The sequence below is a fragment of the Myiozetetes cayanensis genome, unplaced genomic scaffold (genome assembly GCF_022539395.1).
Source record: "Myiozetetes cayanensis isolate MyiCay16 unplaced genomic scaffold, myiCay2020 scf9, whole genome shotgun sequence".
NCBI lineage: Eukaryota > Metazoa > Chordata > Aves > Passeriformes > Tyrannidae > Myiozetetes > Myiozetetes cayanensis.
This window is the reverse complement of record NW_026088185.1, coordinates 19,937,689-19,956,729: the sequence shown is the minus strand read 5'-3', so window position 1 is coordinate 19,956,729 and position 19,041 is coordinate 19,937,689. Positions and strand designations below refer to the sequence as shown.

At 39.9% G+C, this 19,041-nt stretch overlaps 1 protein-coding gene across 5 annotated transcripts in view; it reads left to right on the top strand.

Annotated features, from left to right (window-relative positions):
- The window catches only part of CSRNP3 (cysteine and serine rich nuclear protein 3), a 110,654-nt gene that overhangs the window by 68,614 nt on the left and 22,999 nt on the right, over positions 1–19,041 (top strand). For all 5 annotated transcript variants that reach the window (XM_050339755.1, XM_050339752.1, XM_050339753.1 and 2 more), the window contains one exon: positions 8,103–8,273. In XM_050339755.1, coding sequence (XP_050195712.1) covers positions 8,103–8,273 — 171 coding nt within the window. The remainder of the gene's footprint in view (positions 1–8,102; positions 8,274–19,041) is intronic.

The following is a 19,041-nucleotide window of genomic DNA, read 5'->3' as shown; positions in this document are numbered from 1 at the left end:
ATGTTATTAGAAAATTGGGATAATTGCATTCTTTCTAAGTTTAACATTTATTAAAAAAATAAAAACAAGCTTCTATGGGAGATTTTTATGGTTTTGGTGTCTAAAAAAAAAAAGGAGAGAAAACAAAAAGTAAAAAAACCCCATCAATCCAAAATCTTTTGATTGGTTGGTTGTAAATTGTTGGATGCAAAAACCAAGCTCATAGTGTAAGTTTTAAATGTCTGGAATGTTTTGAAGTGAGAAGAATATGGTCTGACTGTTGTAGTATCAGGGGCTTACAGCATTTTTCATGTTTTCTCTCACTGAACCTGGAAACTCCTGGAACACCTACGTCTGTGTCAGTGGGCGTAGGAGAAGGTATTCCTGCAGCTGTGCCTTTTCTTGGGTGGATGTGACAAGACAAAGGCATCGGGTTGGACAAAATCATCTGCCAGGCTGGAATTTGAATGCTGAATTGAGGAGAGGAAAGTTGAAACAGTCTCCATTAGGGAACGTGCTGAGCATGTCTATTGTATAACGCTGCAGCAGTACTAAAACGCAAATGGCTGCTGGCTGTGCACAGGCAGGTCTTTAATATCTCAGGATTTGCTGCATAATAAGCTAAGACCCTTTTTCATGCCACCTCTGTGGTGAATTCTTATTAACAATATTTGGTAAAGCGTATTAAACATGTGAGTTAAATGTGTACACATAATTAAATTTTGCCAGTACGATAGAGGAAAACCTGTGTTAGAAGAGCAACAAAATTTGCAGAGTTAAGCAATGAATAATTGGTAAACAGCATAATTTTTGCCATCATATGGCTTTCTACTTTGATATCCAAAGCAATGTGTATTTACATTTCAGAGATGCCTGTTGAAGCTAAGAATGTATTTCACAAGGGTACTGCAAATAGTCTAACCGTGTTAGGGCAGTGTTCTGCTTCACAAATTTGTTCTGCTGAGATGCAGCATATATTAGTAGAACCGATCTGCTTTTGCTGATTGTGCTGAGCTAATGCAAACCCTTATCTATATGCTGGGATATGTAGCAGAGATGGACACCACTGCAGGGTAACACTCAACTTCGAGGACACTTGTATTTTTTTATATCTGCTTTGTTTACCTTCTCCTTTATAACTGGCCTCCAGTGACAATGATCAGTGCATGGCTTTGCTGTTTCATTTATATTTCTCTTTAACAGTGAAAGAAATTTGAAACTCAGTATTTTTGTCTCAAGAGTCTGGCTTCTGTAGGAAGGGAATTTTTTCATAACCTTTTGCTTCAATCCCTTCTCATCTTTTTTTCTTTCTCCAGTTTTACCTCTTTCACTGTGCTGTTATTCAGTCTGTATTGTCATTCTCAAAAACTGACTAATATAGGCAATTTTTCATCTGTTTAGGCACATATTTGACATTTCTCAGAATGTCTCCAATAAGAATTTCAAATCTTTTCCTTAATGTTCTTTGGAGTGAGAATGCTTTTCAACCACCGTAGTTGCAAAATTTTTTTAACTATCAGTGTTTTTAAACACAAATAAAATAATTTATCTCTTTTTTCTTTTTAAATATTTTTACCGCGTTTAAGCGTATGTGAACATACATACGTACTTGCAAATAAAATGAGAGAAAATGGGTAAAAAGTGAGAGAGTAAGAGCAAGCTCTTCATGTTTCCTCTCCAGAAGAACCTATTTAGAGGTCAAAATAGCCACCATAATTGATTCCTGCCAGAGGCAGTATGAATTTATATCTTTACCCTTGACTTGACTTTTAGCCTATATTTATTTAGCCATTTAAATTGTTGTAGCCATTTCTTTTGACCATGCCCTTGGCAGTCTCATTGTTGACACTTTCACTACACTTCCTCTGCATTTGAAATAGTAATGCGTGGACATATTTTTGAAAGAAAGCATCTAGGCTCTAACTAGATACTGTGTCACTCTCATCTCAAGTGTTAATGCTTTGTCAATTAGAGCAAACATTGTGTAGCAAAAGGTATATTCGCTCATAAAGAAGTTCTGACTAAATATTTAAATTATAATCTTGACATTACGTTAGCTGTGGTATGCAAACTTAATGCTTTAAAGATGTAATTTAAGGCTTTTAAGAGAGAAAAGTTGATTTCAAAGTCAGAAGATAAAATAAAGGAATTCAGTTACCTCTCGTTGAAGGGGAGAGTGATTTATGTTCAGAAAAAGAATTTTTGAAATTAATAGGCCAAGCTATCATTATGCCTAATAGTTAATACATCTGCTTTGTTTTTCAAACATTTTCTTTTAAAGCATTTTAGAATTTATCAGAATCCATTGTACTTGAAGGCAAGGCAAAATTACAGTGCCAGCAGAGCTCATTTACTGATGCAGAGATGCAGTAGCATAATGTAGGGAGGAGCGTGTTTCGTAGCAGTGTTGAGCTGGCAGTAAAATTCCCCATCTTTCCAATGGCTCTTTTCGAGCAGGAATGCTTTTTTTCCTTGCATTAAGGGCTGTCTGTGGTCATTGAGGACTGCAGGGCTTTTGCTTCTGAGTAGGGTTTCAGGATTAGTCCCTAAGTCACATCCCCTTAATGAAGTAAGAAGCGAGGCAATTGGAGGTTAGATGCTTGAGAGATAAATGTTTTAATCCCCCATGGGGTGGTTACCCTTCAGCATGGAACGATGGCTCGCCTGCTTCCTGTTGGAGCTCCCTGTGCTCCAGGTCACAGTCCAGTGCCTGCTTCTGAAGGCAGGCACACAGACCTTCCCTTTCAAGAACAGAGTGTGAGTCAAAACACCTTTCTTGTCAAGATCTGCTGCTGAATGGGTTTGTTGTTAATTTGAACAGTAGAACAACGAAGAAACTCACCAGGATGCTGGAGAGCTGGACCTGTTGTTCAGTAACTGCTGCCTCTAAGCTGTTGCTTGGTGGAGAGCATCCTGCTCTTTTGCTTAGGTGGAGGCCATTTCACTGGATAGAAAATAATGCCAAGAGTCTTAATCCAAAGAGAGTAGGCACAGGTACAAGCCAAGCACTGCACTTATTTACCAGCCTTCAGATACATAAACCTGGTTTTGGACCTGGCCCAGTCTTTCCATGGCTTTTCCTTTTCAGTGTGCTCTGCACTCATACTGCATTTTCCTTTTGTTCTTGGACACTTTACTTGGAAGAACACGAAGTTTCAGGCTCCCAGGGAGACCTCAACATGAGCTTATTCAGGCATTTCAAATCTCTGTAACTTTGTGTATGTGCAGAAGTGCCTTTATGCTGGGGGAATGAGAAAGTGAGACCCTGGAAAAGCTCACATGCCTTTGAAGAAGACAGTTTGGTGACATGGGAAGAGCCTTCTAGAAAAGGGGTTTTGATCTGAGGACATGCCAAAGACAAGGATGTTGGAGTAATTTAAAAGTTACTGGTTGCTCCAGTGAAAGCACGTGTTTCTCATTCAGCAGGCAGTAATCAGGTATTTGTATGCCCCTGTGCCCTTGCAGGAGGTAGATGAGCAGGTGTAACTGTGAGGTGGCAGTGTGTACCTGTTGAGATGGCACATTGCTCCCTCTGCTTCTGTTTGCTGGCCCTAGGGGATCTGGGATTAGTTCCCCGAGCAGACACAAGTTGTCTTTATTAGGGACCAGCGTTGCCTCCAAGTTACTGTCATGAGCTGTACCTTCTGATGGGAATCCACGTCTTGTTCTGGGGATCTTTAACTCAGAATCAGGAAGAATTTGAATTGCAACAAAGTGCACAAGGGTTTTCAGACTTGCACAGTTTCTTGCTCCCTTTCTCTTTCTTATTCTGGCTGATGGACACTTTAGTTACCACATTAAAAGTAGGGTAGTGTCAGCAAGAGGCTGTGTGGCTTTGGGAGTTCCCCAGAGTCAGGGCTGTTCCGGGTGCACAGCTGTGAGACTGAGAGTATAGGCAGAACATGCCGGGTGCTTTCTGGCAGCTGCAGCCATTGGACAGACTCCCTGGCTTTGGGATGAGGAACTTGATGCTGCTGTTCCATTTGCGTCTCCATCACCATTCCCTCCCTGCACAGCCCCCAAATATAAAAGCATTTTCTTAGTTCCATACAGGATCAACAGATGCACTGTGCCTCTCATGTAATATATTTACTTCAGGTGATTGAAATGGAAATATCACTATAATATAGCAAGAAGATGTCAGTGACTTCTCTTCAGCTGTTTCCACTTTGTGATAGTACCTGTGGAAGTGGAGTTCTGTCTAGTACAGCATGCTGGGAGACAGTGGTGTTTTTCTGCGGCTCTTTACTGTCCAAAATATTGTAAAGATTGAAACTGCTGTGATTTTGAAGGGTCTGTGGCTATAGTTTCAGGAGATGTGTTTTGTTGTGTTTTTTTTTCTCCCCATAAACTAACAAGAAATTTGTTGCCTCAGGAGATGAAGTCAAATGAATTTCTGAGATGCTGCATCCTGTCATATAGCAACATTTCAGCCTTATGCTTAGGGGAAATTGACTGCAAGGATGAGGAAGCAGAGCTCTGTGTCTGCAGTGGTTGTGGCTGGATTTCGCATCCCATTGCTTTCCACTGAAGCGTTAAATAGTGACTACTGCTGGAGACAGGATATTAAACTTGGTGTGATCGTGTGTGTGCTTCTTAGAGCTTTTGATTCTTAAGAGGTGAATGAACTCCCTTATTATAAAACTTTTGTTCTAGTCCTTGTAATTAAATAACATAATAAAAATGTTGTATAATGTATATGTAATTTCTAGTTTTGACTTACAAAGGCAAGTTTAAACCTGCGCGTAACTCCCTCCTGCTGTGCTAAAGAGCTGGTAGGCAAGGTAAAATGCTTTGTCAGCAAAGCAAAACAAGTAATTAGAACTAACTTTCTGTTGCACTGGAAAAAAACCACTATGTTCTTGCCGCCTCAGCCACAGAATTTCCAATAGATAGACTTCAGTGTTTGCTTAATTATGATTTTGAGTTGTTCTTACAGACTGTAACCTGGTGAGTCCTATTTTTTCTTACCCCTTTTTTTGTTTGTTTGGTTTTTGTTTGTTTGTATTGTTTTTATGGTTGGTTTGGTGGTTTTTGTTTTTGTTTTGTTGTTTAATGGAGGTTTTCTTGGTTTTGTTTGTTTGTTTGTTTTTTGTTTTGTTTGTTTGTGGGTTTTTGTTGTTTGTTTTGATTTTTTGTAGTTCCCATCCTCATAAACTCACCTTGATCCTGTTCTAGCTTCATACCAGGCCAAAAGTTGGTTGCAGATCTCTTCATGCTGTTACTTTGTTTCTTTCCAGGAAAGAAACTGTTGTTGGAGCTTGAAGGGGGCTATAGAATGCATGAGAGACTTTGAAACTACTTGGTATGACACCAAGTCTGAGCCAAGATAACAGAGAATCTGCTGATGTGCTGTGCTTACAGGGTCAGAACAGAGCACCTACATCACTGATACTACTTCTGTACTAATTGAAAAGATAAGAAAGATGCAGGCTAGGGACAGCATTCTCTGTCTTTTGCTGCCAAGTGGCAGGATGCAGCTCTTGTCCACAGTGGCTAAGCTGTCAGGCCTTTGCCAAAACCCAGGTACCCTCATCCAGCCTGCCTACTGGGAAGGGTTCTGGCACTTGCTTCATCCTGTGTTATCCAGGGCCTGGGCCAAAACCCTGAAATGTGCTAATTGTTAAACAGTATGGCCAGTACTGGAGTCTCTGCCTTAATCTTGTCTTCTTTACAAGTAGCCACTTAGCCCAACTTATGATAGCTTCCTGACAGATTTATTGGTTCTTTTAAACATAGAACCATAGAAATGCTGGTTGGAAGGGAGTTCTGGAGGTTACCTAGTTCCAGCTTTCTGGAAGGAGCAGAATGTGGCTGGCTCAGAATTAATGAGTCCTAAAGGTAGCTGCAGGGTTTTAAAGAAGTCCCATTTCATGGGAAATGTAAATTTCTCTTTTATTTTTCTTGCTTTCAGTGGGATTTGGCAGAGCCCTGTGGTAAGTCTGTAGTGCAAGGTGTGTGTCCTCTGCAAGTATAGTATGTCATTAATCCTAGACAAACTTTTTGCCTGGGTAGGTGTCAGCAGTGCTTGTCTTTGCAGTGCTGCAGGCAGCATGGTGGCATCTGTGTGTCCTCTAGGCAGGCTCCAGCTGTTCTTGATCTCTCCTCAGTTACTTAAGGGTACACTTTCTCAGTAATCACATGCAATATTTCTACCTCTGCTGCTAAATTTCTGCTTGACTACTTTGTTTTATAATCTTCCACTCAACCTCAGGAACATATGAGGCATCTTACTTCTTAATGTGGCTATCACAGAATAATGTAAGTTGGAAAAGACCTCAGAAGATCATCAAATCCAACCATTAACCTAACACTGACAAGTGCGCCACTAAAATATGTCCCCAAGTGCCACATCTGGGCGTCCTTTAAATACCTCCAGAAATGGTGACTCAAGCACATCCCTGGCCAGCCTATTCTAATGCATGATGACACTTTCAGTGAAGAAATCCTTCCCAATATCCAATCTAAACATCCCCTGGCACAGCTTGAGGCCCTTTCCTCTTGTCCTATCACTTGTTACTTGGGAGAAGAGGCTGACCCCCACCTGGCTACAACCTCCTTTCAGGTAGCTGTAGTGAGCAGTAAGGCCCTCTCTGAGCCTCTTTTTCTCCAGACTAAGTTCCCCCAGCTTCCTCAGCTGATCCTCAGCTGATCCTCTAGACCCTTCAACAGCTTCATTGCCCTTCTGTGGACTCACTCCAGCACCTCAATGTCTTTTTTTGTACTGAGGGGCCCAGAACTGAATACAGCACTAGAGGTGCAGCCTCACCAGTGCCAAATTCAGGGCAACAATCACTGCCCTGGTCCTACTGGCCACAGTATTTTTGATACTGACCAAAATGCCATTGGCCTTCTTTGCCACCTGGGCACTGACTCATGTTCAGCTGCTGTTGACCAGCACCCACAGGTCCTTTTCTGCTGGGCCACCTTCCAGGCACTGCCCCCAGCCTGTAGTACTGCTTGGGGTTGCTGTGATCCAAAGTGTGGGACCAGTGCTTCGCCTTGCAGAACCTTAGGCAAATTGGTCTTGGCCTATCAGTCCAGCCTGTCCCAGGTCCCTCTGCAGAGCCTTCCTGTTCTCCAGCAGATCGACACTCCTGCCCAGCTTGGTGTCAGTCATCTGCAAACTGGCTGAGGGAGCACTCAGTCCCCTTGTCCAGATTACTGATAAAGATATTGAACAGGACTGGCCCCAGCTCTAAGCCCTGAGGAACACCACTGGTGCCCAGCAACCAGCTGGATTTAGTTCCATTCCCCACCACTCTCTGGGCCAGTTTTTAACCTGTTGAAGAGTACAAAAATGTGAGCAACCAGTTTCTCCATAAGAATGTGGTGTCCAAGGCTTTAGTAAAGTCCAGGTAGACAACATCAACAGCTTTTGCTTTAAACGCTAGGCAGGTCACCTTGTCATAGAAGGGGATCAGATTAGTCAAGCACAACCTGCCTTTCATAAACCCATGCTGGCTGGGAGAAGAGGAGAAAATTTGGGAGGTAATTTGGTGCCTCTGACTGGGATGAGGAATTTCTGAATTCCAGATGTTTATTGAGCACTAAATTGGTATATGGTTTTTACTGTCTTTTATCTGTCTGTAATATTGGAATTATGAGATGGATTTCTTACAGAGTGATGTGAACACTGGTTAGATCACATGTATTTGGTTATGGGAACTGTAGTGTTCAGGATGATTTCTACTTACTTATTTAATCTCTGATTCTGAACATTCCTTCGTCCTGTGGCAGCCAAGGGAGGAACCAAGTCAGGCTCTTTGAAGAGAAACTGCATTTTTTTCTTTGTTTGAAATTTCACAACATAAGCAAGAAATCAGGGATGCTATTGACATCAAAATGGGAAAAATACTCCCTGAAAGCAAGCTGTTACACATTATCCTAGTGAAATAACCATCTCTGTACATGTCAAGTTAAAGTATGGCTTAAGTTTTTTTTTTTTTCCTGTGGCTTCACTGTCTCCTAATTAATTATATGTAATTTCATACTAAATGGTTATTCAACAGTAGAGGGTGGCAACGTTTTGGTACTTCTAAGTAAAAATTACTTTGGAGGTTATGCCTGCATATTTTGCAGCTGGATTTTTCAGCATCTCATTGCTTCTGTTCCTGTTACAGGTGCGTGTGACAGCATTGCAGCGATGAGTGGAATTTTAAAGAGGAAGTTTGAAGAAGTTGATGGCTCCTCACCTTGTTCCTCTGTGCGGGAATCAGATGATGACATTTCCAGCAGTGAAAGTGCTGACAGTGGTGATAGTGTCAATCCATCCACTTCTAATCATTTTACCCGTAAGTACTAAATCGTGTGTTTAAAGAATGATTCCTGTTTCTGAAAATAAAGTAAATTTTATGGTTTGATAAGCATGATGATTTTTAATTGAACAGATGATAAAATGGACTCCCTGTGGTGTTTAGTTTGTGACTCGCTCAAAATGACTTAGTAAACTTGTATCCTTTTGACTCCTGTTAATTATACAAAGCTTTTTTTCATTGTAAAAGTTGAAAATCACTTGAAAGCTCCTACCTATTTGCTGTTTGAATTATGTAGGTGTTTGTCGTTAACACTGGGAGTTGTGTTTAAAGTATTTCAAACAGTCACTGTATGGAAAGTGTTTTATACAAGTTTGTTTATTTTCCTTAGATAAATGCAGTACCGCTGTCAGCTGTCTGCAGTAATGCATTGGTGAGAGTTCTTCTCCAAAGGAAATAGAAGCTTTCTTTTATTTGGAATTGAGGAATGTTGTGTATGGGACATATGTTTTCAATGGTTTCTGTTCTTCATGTAGCACAGGGTATCTCTGTACTTAGGCAATGGATTTGTGTACGGATAAGAATTTGGTCTTAAGTTAGCGAAGCTGTGTGTGCAGCATATGTTTCTGGGAAAAATAAGTTTACTGTTTTATTAGTTTTCAGTTAATAATATTTGTTTTACGTAGTTATATTGTTTTAAAAGTGAATTGCACATTTTAAAAAGCAGGAGTTTGCCTCCTTCAACCCTGTTGCAATATAGATCTCCCTACTGGAGTTAATTTGTGAAGACTGTGAGCTGAGGAGTAGGTGAGGCTCCTCATCACTGCCCGTACACAGTGTGGTTGGGATTGTGCCTGGAAATCGTGTTTGTAGCACGGGATGTGAGTGTTCTGATAACTGATTCCTCTCCCAAATGCTGCAGTGCAGTTTGAGCTGGGGTTTGGACGTGAGGGTCCAAATCCTCTTTGCTCTAGTGTGGAACTCTCCTGTGCAAGGAGGGCACAGACACAACTTTTCAAGTGGGTTTCATGGAGCACTCTCGATGTGCTATATTTAAGATGCAGCATTAGTAGCGGACCTATTTTATTGAAATGCCACAAGGGAGTAAGCAACCTAGTAAACCTCTTTGGTAGTATCAAGAAATATCTTGGTAACAATATTGTCTGCATGCTGATATTTTAACTTTTATTGAAGGAATTAGTTGATGATTCATCAAAGGCTGAAAACAGTCTTTTTACATCAAACAGTCATTCCCACTCACATAGAAGACAACGATTTTATTGTGAATACACAGATAATAGAAAGAAAGCAAATAATTCAGGGGAGAAACTTGGAAGTTGTAATATATGCATGTAACAAAAAGCTTTAATTTAGTTGACACAATAAATAATTTAGGTTTTGAATAAAATCTACAAGGCAAACTATAGCATTTCAGTGTTCATTCATTATGACTAATGATCTATCTAACTGAGATATTGGTGGCCAGAGTAATAAGTGTTTATCTGTGTGTGCACTCACACACACATGCTTGTAGAAATTGTACATTTACATTTACATTTTTTAAAATACATATATATATCTCAATCAGTTGGCAATATGGAAATAGAGAAAGTTAATGATTTGCATTGCATTGATACTACTTTTTAAAAAGTATTGTCTTTAATATAGATGCACCAGCCTAAATTCCAAGAAATCAAATACAGAATCCCAGTATTATATAACGTTGGTCTGGGAAGAAAAGACTTGAACTGATGGCCTTGGCACTACTTTTGAATAGGCAAACCTCAAGGTCCTCAAGGAAAAGGCTTTTGGAGACTTTTATCAGTGTCTGAAATTGTGCTTTGCTCTTACTGTAACGCAGCATGCTTGCAGGAGCTTTATGAAGGTGATCATTTTTTATTAGTAAGAAAATAGAGGATATTGATGGTCAGGTGGAGAATGAAAAGATGGTTTAATGCCTACCTAATTGCATGCTTCTTGCATTCAGACTCTCTTCCAGTGTGCATCTTTGTTTTGTAACTTTACCGAGGACACTCCATGTCGCACATGATAGAGAAATAAGATTTTGTTAGTCCATTATTTAAATGCTTTAAGTGAGATTTTGCACCTTCTTCTCTCTCTAATAGTAAAGCATATCAGTTACTTACATATTTACACAGTCAATATCTACCAATCGAGCAGTGTTAGAAAATCACTTTGCCAGCCTTAGGCACATCTGCTTTTTACGTAAGAGGAAATGTGCACTAAAAAGATGAGTCTTAGTGATGATGTATTATACTAAAAGTTATGTGTTTGCAATAAAAATGAATCATGTTTATGTTTAACGTTAAAACTCTGAAAGATAACTGACTATCTCTACTGAAAAACAGGGCTTTTCAGGGCAGGAGCACTTTCCCTTTGTATATACATAATTTTTTTTTCTTTTTTACCTTCTAGATTTTTTAGAAAGTTTTATTTGAAAAGCGTATTTTGAGTTCCAGGAAGTGATAAAAAATGAACTGATCATACTGAAATAAATACTCAGTCCTGTCGTGTCAAAGCCGAATACGTGGAAATTGTCAGTGCTATGTCTCATGAACACAGGTGTCTCACAGAGCTACTAAGTGATGCTTAGCTAAAAACTACATGCAGATGTGTTGTACAGTAATGAAACTGTTAACAGTGTACATTGGGAGGTGTTTTGTTCATGCTTTAAACACATTCATCTCCTAAAATAAAAGATAAGAGCTTTTCCATGTCATATATTTGAATCTGTACTGTTAAGGATGAGGTCTGTGAGACTTTTCCAGTAAGCAGACAGAAAAGAGCCAGTGCAGAAAAAAGGCTGGCCAGATTCCTGTTACATGCCCAAGTACCTCCTTGGTGCAGGTTATCTTTCTAAGCCTTTTCCTGACATGTTATACCATTTGTCTTTGGTGAGATATTGTCAGATTCTGTGTACTGTCTTCCTTCTGGTCTGTTTTCATATAGGTAAATATGAAGTTCAGTATATACTCCCTTTTACTGACTGGAAATGGGGGATTGTAGATGTCCTGTAGTCAACATCAAGAGCTATATGCTGATTATGAAACTGAGACTTTAAAAAAAATCCTAACGTGGTCCTCTAAGTCTTATTTTTCCTTTCTAATTGACCTGACAAAGAGATAATTTAAAATCACTTGTAACTACAGCCCTTTCAGTGCTTCAGCAAGCAGGCAGTTGGTGTATAAATCTATCTAGAATAGCTGATGCATCTCAATATTTACATAACCCTTGAAACAGTATGTATTGGGTCAGATAAACAAGAGCTTTTCAGCTATCCTGCTCCATTAGCCTTAAGGTCAGTTGAACCTACCAGCTAAATGTGGCACACAGCTGCTGTGGATCGTTCAGGTGGGGCAGAACTACCAGAAGATACCTTTGTTGTCAGCAGTTAACCCTGCAGTGTGATGGCAGGAAATACATGACTGAGATGTTCCTAAGTGCTGACTACTACACAGGGGTAAGTACAGGGTTTCTTTAAGCATTTATACAAATAGAGACACAAATGATAACAACAAAAAATGAGTAAATCCCTAGCCTAAGTTACAGGCTTCTGAGTTAGTAAATGAAAATTACGAGCCTATAAAGAATAGACAACTGTTACCAGGTTTGTAACAAAAAAAAAAAAGAATAAAATACTATTTTTTTGGCCAGGTGTGTGTATTTTTACACATGTGCACATTTTTAAATCTCTTAGCAAATGGTGTTGGAGTGCCTTGATTTCTGCTGGCAGATATAATCCCTACTGCCTTTTTTACTCACCTTTCTCAGTCTATTGAGGTAATTTCAGTTTGATTCAGCAGGTCATTAGTCACACTACCTTAATGGATGCCAAATCATATTACTAATTAGTCTCCATGCCTGTCCCATTTCACAGCCCCACCTTCATCTCAGAAAGAAGGATGTTCATCTTCAAGTAGCAGTCCAAGTTGGCATATACAGTATGGGCAGGACTAATAGCATGTGTTCCTTTTTTCCTTAGGGGTACATGGAATGCAGGGCAGGAGCACTCACAATGCCTTTTCAGCTCCTTTAAATTGCCCTGTTCAGTTAGGGCACTTCACTGCTGTGTTTCATCAGCTCCACAGCAAGCTGATGAATCTGGAATTGTTGTTCAGGATGTCAGTAAAACACCCTGACCATTCCTGGGATTGTGTGCGCTGAGGGACACGGGGTTCCACATTCCTGCTCAGGTGTGGGGGGATATGTGCCCTTCCAGAGAAGGGCAGTGAAGCTGATAAAGGGTTGGAACAAAGTCCCATGAAGAGCGGCTGAGGGAGCTGGGGCTGCTCAGTCTGGAGAAAAGGAGGCTCAGGGCAGACCTTACTGCTCTCTACAGCTACCAGAAAGGTTGTGACAAGGTGTGGGTTGGTCTCTTCTCCCAGACAAGGGGACATGGCCTCAAATTGTGCCAGGGGAGTTTCAGGTTGGATATTAGGAAAAACTGCTACAGTTTTTCAGGAAAGAATAGTTAAGCATTGAACAGGCTCTCCAGGGAAGTGGTGGAGTCACCATCCCTGGAAGTGTTCAAAAAACAAGTAGACATGGCACTTCACAGTAGAGTTTAAAGGGTATGATGGTATTTGGTCAAAAGTTGGACTTGATGATCTTGGAGGTCTTTTCCAACCTTAACGATCTATGGTTCTGTGATTCTTCCTGCCTTTTTGAGGTACCTTACTCTAAATGCATGTACTTTTTTTCTGGCAAAGAAAAATACCCAAATTTAAGTTACAGAATTGCATATAATTGAAAGACCTGGGAAGACCTCATAAAGTCCTGTCTTTTGCACTTTGGTGCTGGTAAAAACTCCCCATAACATAATAATCACAGAGGCATCTCTATACTTTGAGGAGCTGCTGCTTTACTCTGCCATTTCAACTTAAGTGTGTTTAGCTGAAACTTTCTGACTTTTCTTCATCCCCTGCATGAACATCACCAGCACCAGCTTATCTGATAAGGGGATCATCACCAACAGGAGGTAGTACCATCCCACAGTCTAGTTGATAACCTCCATCAGTTATCTCTGTGTTGCCATTAACATTGTCACTGTCATGAGCAAGGTTATCCTGCAGCCATAATCACAGGTCCTGTCATTCCACTAATTAGGGTACTGTCTTTAGGGTGTTGGATGCCTTAGGTTCAGTAGGAGTGTGACAGGTCAAGGGTTCTGAGAAAACCCTTTGATCTCTAAATGCTTCTGCTGTTTTTTGATTTTACTGTTAAAGATAACGAGGAATTTGAAATTACAAATACATCCCTGTTGCACTTCCTTCAATATGGCCTTAAAAGTACTTTTTGAATATTCTAGAGTTGCTAACATATTGAGATTGCCTCATGTATGTGGCCATGCAGAACTTGGAAGAAGGCATGAAATCATCTTTATCTTTACAGACGGATAAAGCCTTATTTGGTGTAAGGTCAATAGCACAAGGCATTACCTGAGTTTTGAACTTAAGCTGTGTGTTTAACTACTGGTTAATGATGGAATCTAAATGACTTAGAAGTGGTGCTGTGGACTTATTATGGAAAAACACTTAGGTGTAGCTAAATGCAGGTATTCTTTTTTCGTGGCATCTTGCAGTTATTTGTATTGCCAGCAACCAGGCTTGGAATTTCCTTGATAATGAGGAATACGTTCTTACTGCTGTTGTTGACTGATGTTATGAAATGCTAACTCGTTGAAAGATTCTGATGTTTGATTATAAATAAGTTGGCTCATCTCAGTAGTAAAAAAATAGACATGCAAAGAAATTCAGTGAAATGCAGTGCATTGTCTTCTCTCAAAATCTTGCAGAATGACAGGGTAGGGTATACCATGACAGGATCTTGCCTGCTGTCTTTCATCTGGAATGAGGACTAGTGTAGAGGGAGTTTCTAAAAATTGCAAAGAGGAGTTATGAAGCAGGCTCCCACAGGGTTTTAGAAGGATTTGTGCAACTAATTCTTATTTTTTAAATAAGTTCTCTGCTATAAATAGTGCATTTCATACACTATACACACAGAGGGACAGTTTTTGCCTTACATGATGTTTTTGTTGGCTTAGAAAACATCAAACAGATTTTTTTTGTTGTAGATGTTCATGACAGATACACAAAATATGTTTGCAAATGCGAAGTCCCAGACAGCTGAATGGGTAGTTGTATTTGTATCAAATGGCTATTCACAGAAATCACCCATAAGATGGGACAAAGGATTGCCTGTAGTGTCACAGGAGAGCACAGCAAATGCAATTGTTATGCATGGGTGTTCCTGCAAGGATCCCTGGTAGCAGCTTTCCTCCTCATGAAGCTGGGGCCAAGGTCAGGAATAATCATCTATGAAACAGCAGCTGGCATTTAGAGTAAATGGAGAGGCAGCGAGCAGTTAACCATCTCCACTCCTCCCCACAGGCTGATGATATTTGCAGAGTGGAGAAACTGGACTAGTATGAGGAATGTCACAGAAAAGCTTTCTGGAGATAGAGGGTGCTGAGGAAGTAAACTTAAAGCTTTCACTGAAATTGCAGCAGTAAAGTTCCAGCTTTTAACATGCATCCTCAGAATTTAGCATTTCTGTGAGATTTTAGGCAAAGCTCTCATCCATGACGTAAAATGTTTAAAGTACAAATTAAAAACCTCTCCTATTCATGTCAGACTTGTCTGTGAGCTAGTATTTTTTGAAAGCCTTTTCAAATGTGACTTAAATCTAACATTAGGCAATCATTCCCATTGAGCCCCTCCTGTGAGGTGAATTTAGCTTTGGCTTTACCAAAGGAAGGTACCAGAAGGATGGAGCAGTGAAAATGCTACCAGGGTAGGTGTTGCTGTTCCACAGCGTTGTCCCTCTCCTTCCTGTCGAATTTCCACTACTCAATTTAACACCTTTCTGAGTATGCAGTTCCCTTTAAGACTTCCAGATTAAAATTTATTCTAGAAAATACCTCCCTGCCCTTAAGCTTACATGTTTCTTTGGGGGTGGTGGTGTGTATTTTGTTTCACAGCATTTCCTCTTAATGTGGATTTCTAGCATGTAGGAAAAATGGTTTATCATTCAGGGTTGAAAATTTGTAAATTTAGTGTATGGAGACTCTTAGAAAAAAATCTTTCGGGAGGCATTGGGGCAGGAGAAAGAGGTAGAAGCAATTTCTGGATACGACCTTTTCCCAGTTTTTGTTTTCTGTGAAGAAGGGGAAGCAAGATGGCTTTTTTAAGTGGTGTTCTGACCTGGATTACCATGATGGATTAGGCTTTTCTGTTTTGTGGTGTTAGACTGATGAAACACTGCATGGGAAAGTCATGGAGCAGGTGGAGAATGGTGCTAATCCTTCTTGCCATAATGGTTTTTATGACAGTAAGAGTATGTAAAAAGCAGACAAACAGTTAGTACAGTGTAAGAAATGCAGCATTTCCTCCGGTCTAAGAGCTTTAATCCAAAAGTCTGCTTCGTGCATGTTTTTTCCAGGCTTTTGAAATTTTCACGTGCCTAAAATATTTCTGCGCTGGTGACAATGAATTGCTTTGCCCTCATTGATGCAGGAGTGTGAGTAATCTGCTGGGGAGCCATATGGTTCACATTTATTTTAATGTGTCTTTGACATCAGGAGAATAGCTGAGACAGCAGAAGAAAGTGCTTATGTCTTGGAGTTCAGCCAGAACTGAGATCGTTTAAGTTTCGTAATCAAAGAACTACCAGTTTTCTCGGTAAAAAATGCTTGAAAAACATGATGGGCTTAAAATGTCACTCCTATCAGGATTTTGTAAAAATAGGAAGCAGATTTTGTGTTTTATGGATGGATGCAGCCACAGCGTGTGCTTTTCCTGGGTGGGAGTTTGGGCTCTGTTTTGGCCACTAAACACGCGGAAGGAAATGCTGTGTCTTTCCCAGGTTCACACTGCTGCAGCTCCTCTGCCCAGATGGAAAAGTGAGGATGTTCAAAGGTGAATGAACAGTGCAGCTGTAGAGTGCCTTCTATGTATGAGAGAGCAATTCAGGAAAATGTTTTTTCAGTCTGCCAGCACATTATTTTCATTGCTTATCTATTTTATCAGTTATAATTTACTCATTTGCAAATGGAACTTGGATGGTTCTCTTAAGCAAACTTTGGACTGCTAGTGTAAATATTGATTTTCCCCTTTGGATTTTCCCTTTTCTGTAGGATGCGGGAGTTGTATGGGCCAATGGTGACATCTATTACAAAGATATAGGAAATATATGATGACCAAATATGATAAAACCTGAATTTTTCTAATGTGGAAAGAGCTGGGGGACTTGTGTCTTGTCATTTTTAAAAAATTCACAAATAGATAAATAATGTTATTCTCAGGAATAGGTGAAGAAAATACAGCTTGAAGTGTAGAAGGGAGGGCACCAGAAACAGCTGCACAACTTTGTACCAGTGGTGGGAGGAGGCAGTGGGGCTGTTGAGTGCCGGTGGCACCACCAGGATCTTCCACTTTTCTTTTCTGAGCTGGGACTTCCCAGCCTGGTTGGCTGCCGTGGATGGGACAAGGGGGATAAACAGTTCAGCCTCATGTGCAGAGGGCAGTAGGAATCTCTGCTTCTATCTCTCCACTCTATGCTTTCAAAATATCCTGATGTAGGTAGGAAGGGGAAAGAAAGGCACACAATTTCAGAAGTTACAGAGCTGTAAAAAAATGAATTAATGAAGAAATTCTTCAGTCCCTAGTACTACATACAGTGATAATTTTTGCTTGCAATACAGAAGGTAAGTGCAGAAAATCGTACCATTATGAGGTTGTTGGTAGGAATAAGGTGATGGCAACCATCTGTTTTCTTCCATATAATTGTGGCACTAAGGAGACAGTCTCTAACTGTAGTGTTCTAGTTACATTAAAATATACTGCAAAAATACTGACACTTATTTGTTACAAATCAGTGTATTGCTGTATCTTTCTTCATCTTTGTCTATTCCTACAGGAATACATTCCTCTAGATGTGTGTTTAAACTTTTCTGCCATATAAATTACTTTGTTCTCTTTTATTAAGTGTTGATGAACAAGGGCCTTTCTGTATTCTCTAACCTCACGTGATGTGAATGGCTCCCATTTTTCCTTAGCTTCTTCTCTGAGGACTCTTGTTCCAAATCCTCACTTGCTGTGTTTGTTTGGTGACAGCATTCCAGCACAGATCAATGCTTTGTACAACATACTTTAGCCAGGATGAATCTGACAGGGACGTTTTATTGTTAAACCACTCTTTGTAATATTTTCCCTTTTCCCATTAATTGTCATTGTGATGGAGACTTACATGAGACAGCAGTAAGAAGGAAAAGCAGCCATGGAAGCTGAATTGCAGCCTTTTTTAAGTCTATTGTTATTTTCATGATAGCTGTATTTTCTTTTTTTACACTGATACTTTCTTCAATTTGGACATTAAAGTTTTATTTTTAGAGTATCTTTGAAAAGTGGATCAGTGGGGCTTCATGTTTCACCCAGGACACACTGTGTTTTGGAAAAATCCATTTAATGTATTTGATCAAGCACCCAGAGACTGAAAAAAAAATAATCTGAGAAACACTTATTTTTTCTGGTAAACCATCTTATATTCCATTACTGTTAGCCACTGGGAGATAAAAACTGTACTTTTTGGTAGGTGAAAGGTTACCATTTTATTTTGCAACCCTTTTAATAAGAATAGTGTTAATAAAGGTTATGACTTAGTGTCCCAGTGTGGGAGATGGTCTTCAACTATGTGTGTAATTTATCACCTGTGATAAAAACCATAATGATGTTTGTGTGCAACCTTATGAATAAATCACTGAAATCTCAGTTTCTTGATAGACTGCTGAACATTTATCTCTACTCTGTATTACAGTCAATGACTGAAAAAGGATCTTGCTGTAACACAAAAGTCCAGTATGTAGTGCTTAGGCACTGTGCCATTCTGCAGGTCCCGGGCTCACCATACAGATATTCTTAAATTTTGGAAACGTTAGATTTTCCTTGTGTGCTCAATAGCCAGAGAAGTCTGTAGGCAGGAATTTTGCATAAAGAGAAATGACAGAAATATGTGCAGTCATGGAATAAATTATAACTACTGTGGATAAAGGGAATTGTTATGAGGGAGAGAGGTTAACAACTGAGAAAAAATGAGTAAACTCATCCTCTTGTGTGTCTGTGCAGGCGCTTCGTGAACAAAGAGAGCTAAAGGGAAAGCACAAAGAGCAGGTTGTGTTTCCAGGCTGGGTTAACCACACTTCGGTGTTAAACACTGGTTTGCTATTAAAAGCTTTCCTTTAACTATTTTGGGCTCACCTTTAGGAATTTTGTTTGCATACAATTCCCATTTTTGCCGTAGATGGTTTGTGGTGCAGATGCCTGTGCTGTGGGTCGAGTGCTGTGGCCAGATAACAGCCCTGACTCTGCAGCAGCTGCCTGTGCATGGCAAGGAGCTGATAATCCTGCAGGACCTGACTTGACTCTGTGAGGAGCAAGGCCAGGTGCAAGCAGGTTATTAACTTGAGCTCTGCTTAATCCAGAAATGGAGCCACTCAAATGTCAAATGCCAAAAATCAAAAATTCAGTAGTTGATATAATTTCAGATAGGACTTACGACAGTTCTGTACTGGTAGTCATGTTCTTAACGCTATCCTCCATCCCTCTGATTATTGGTATGTTTTATGAATTACAATACTTGTGTATCTGTCAAAAATATTTAACTCCGTATGATCTTGAAACATGGAACTAAAAATTGTATTAAATGTTAAAATACATGAGAATGGAGCATTTGTTTCATTCCATGGAATATATCAGACTTGTAATATATAAATGTGTTAAGTATCATCTGT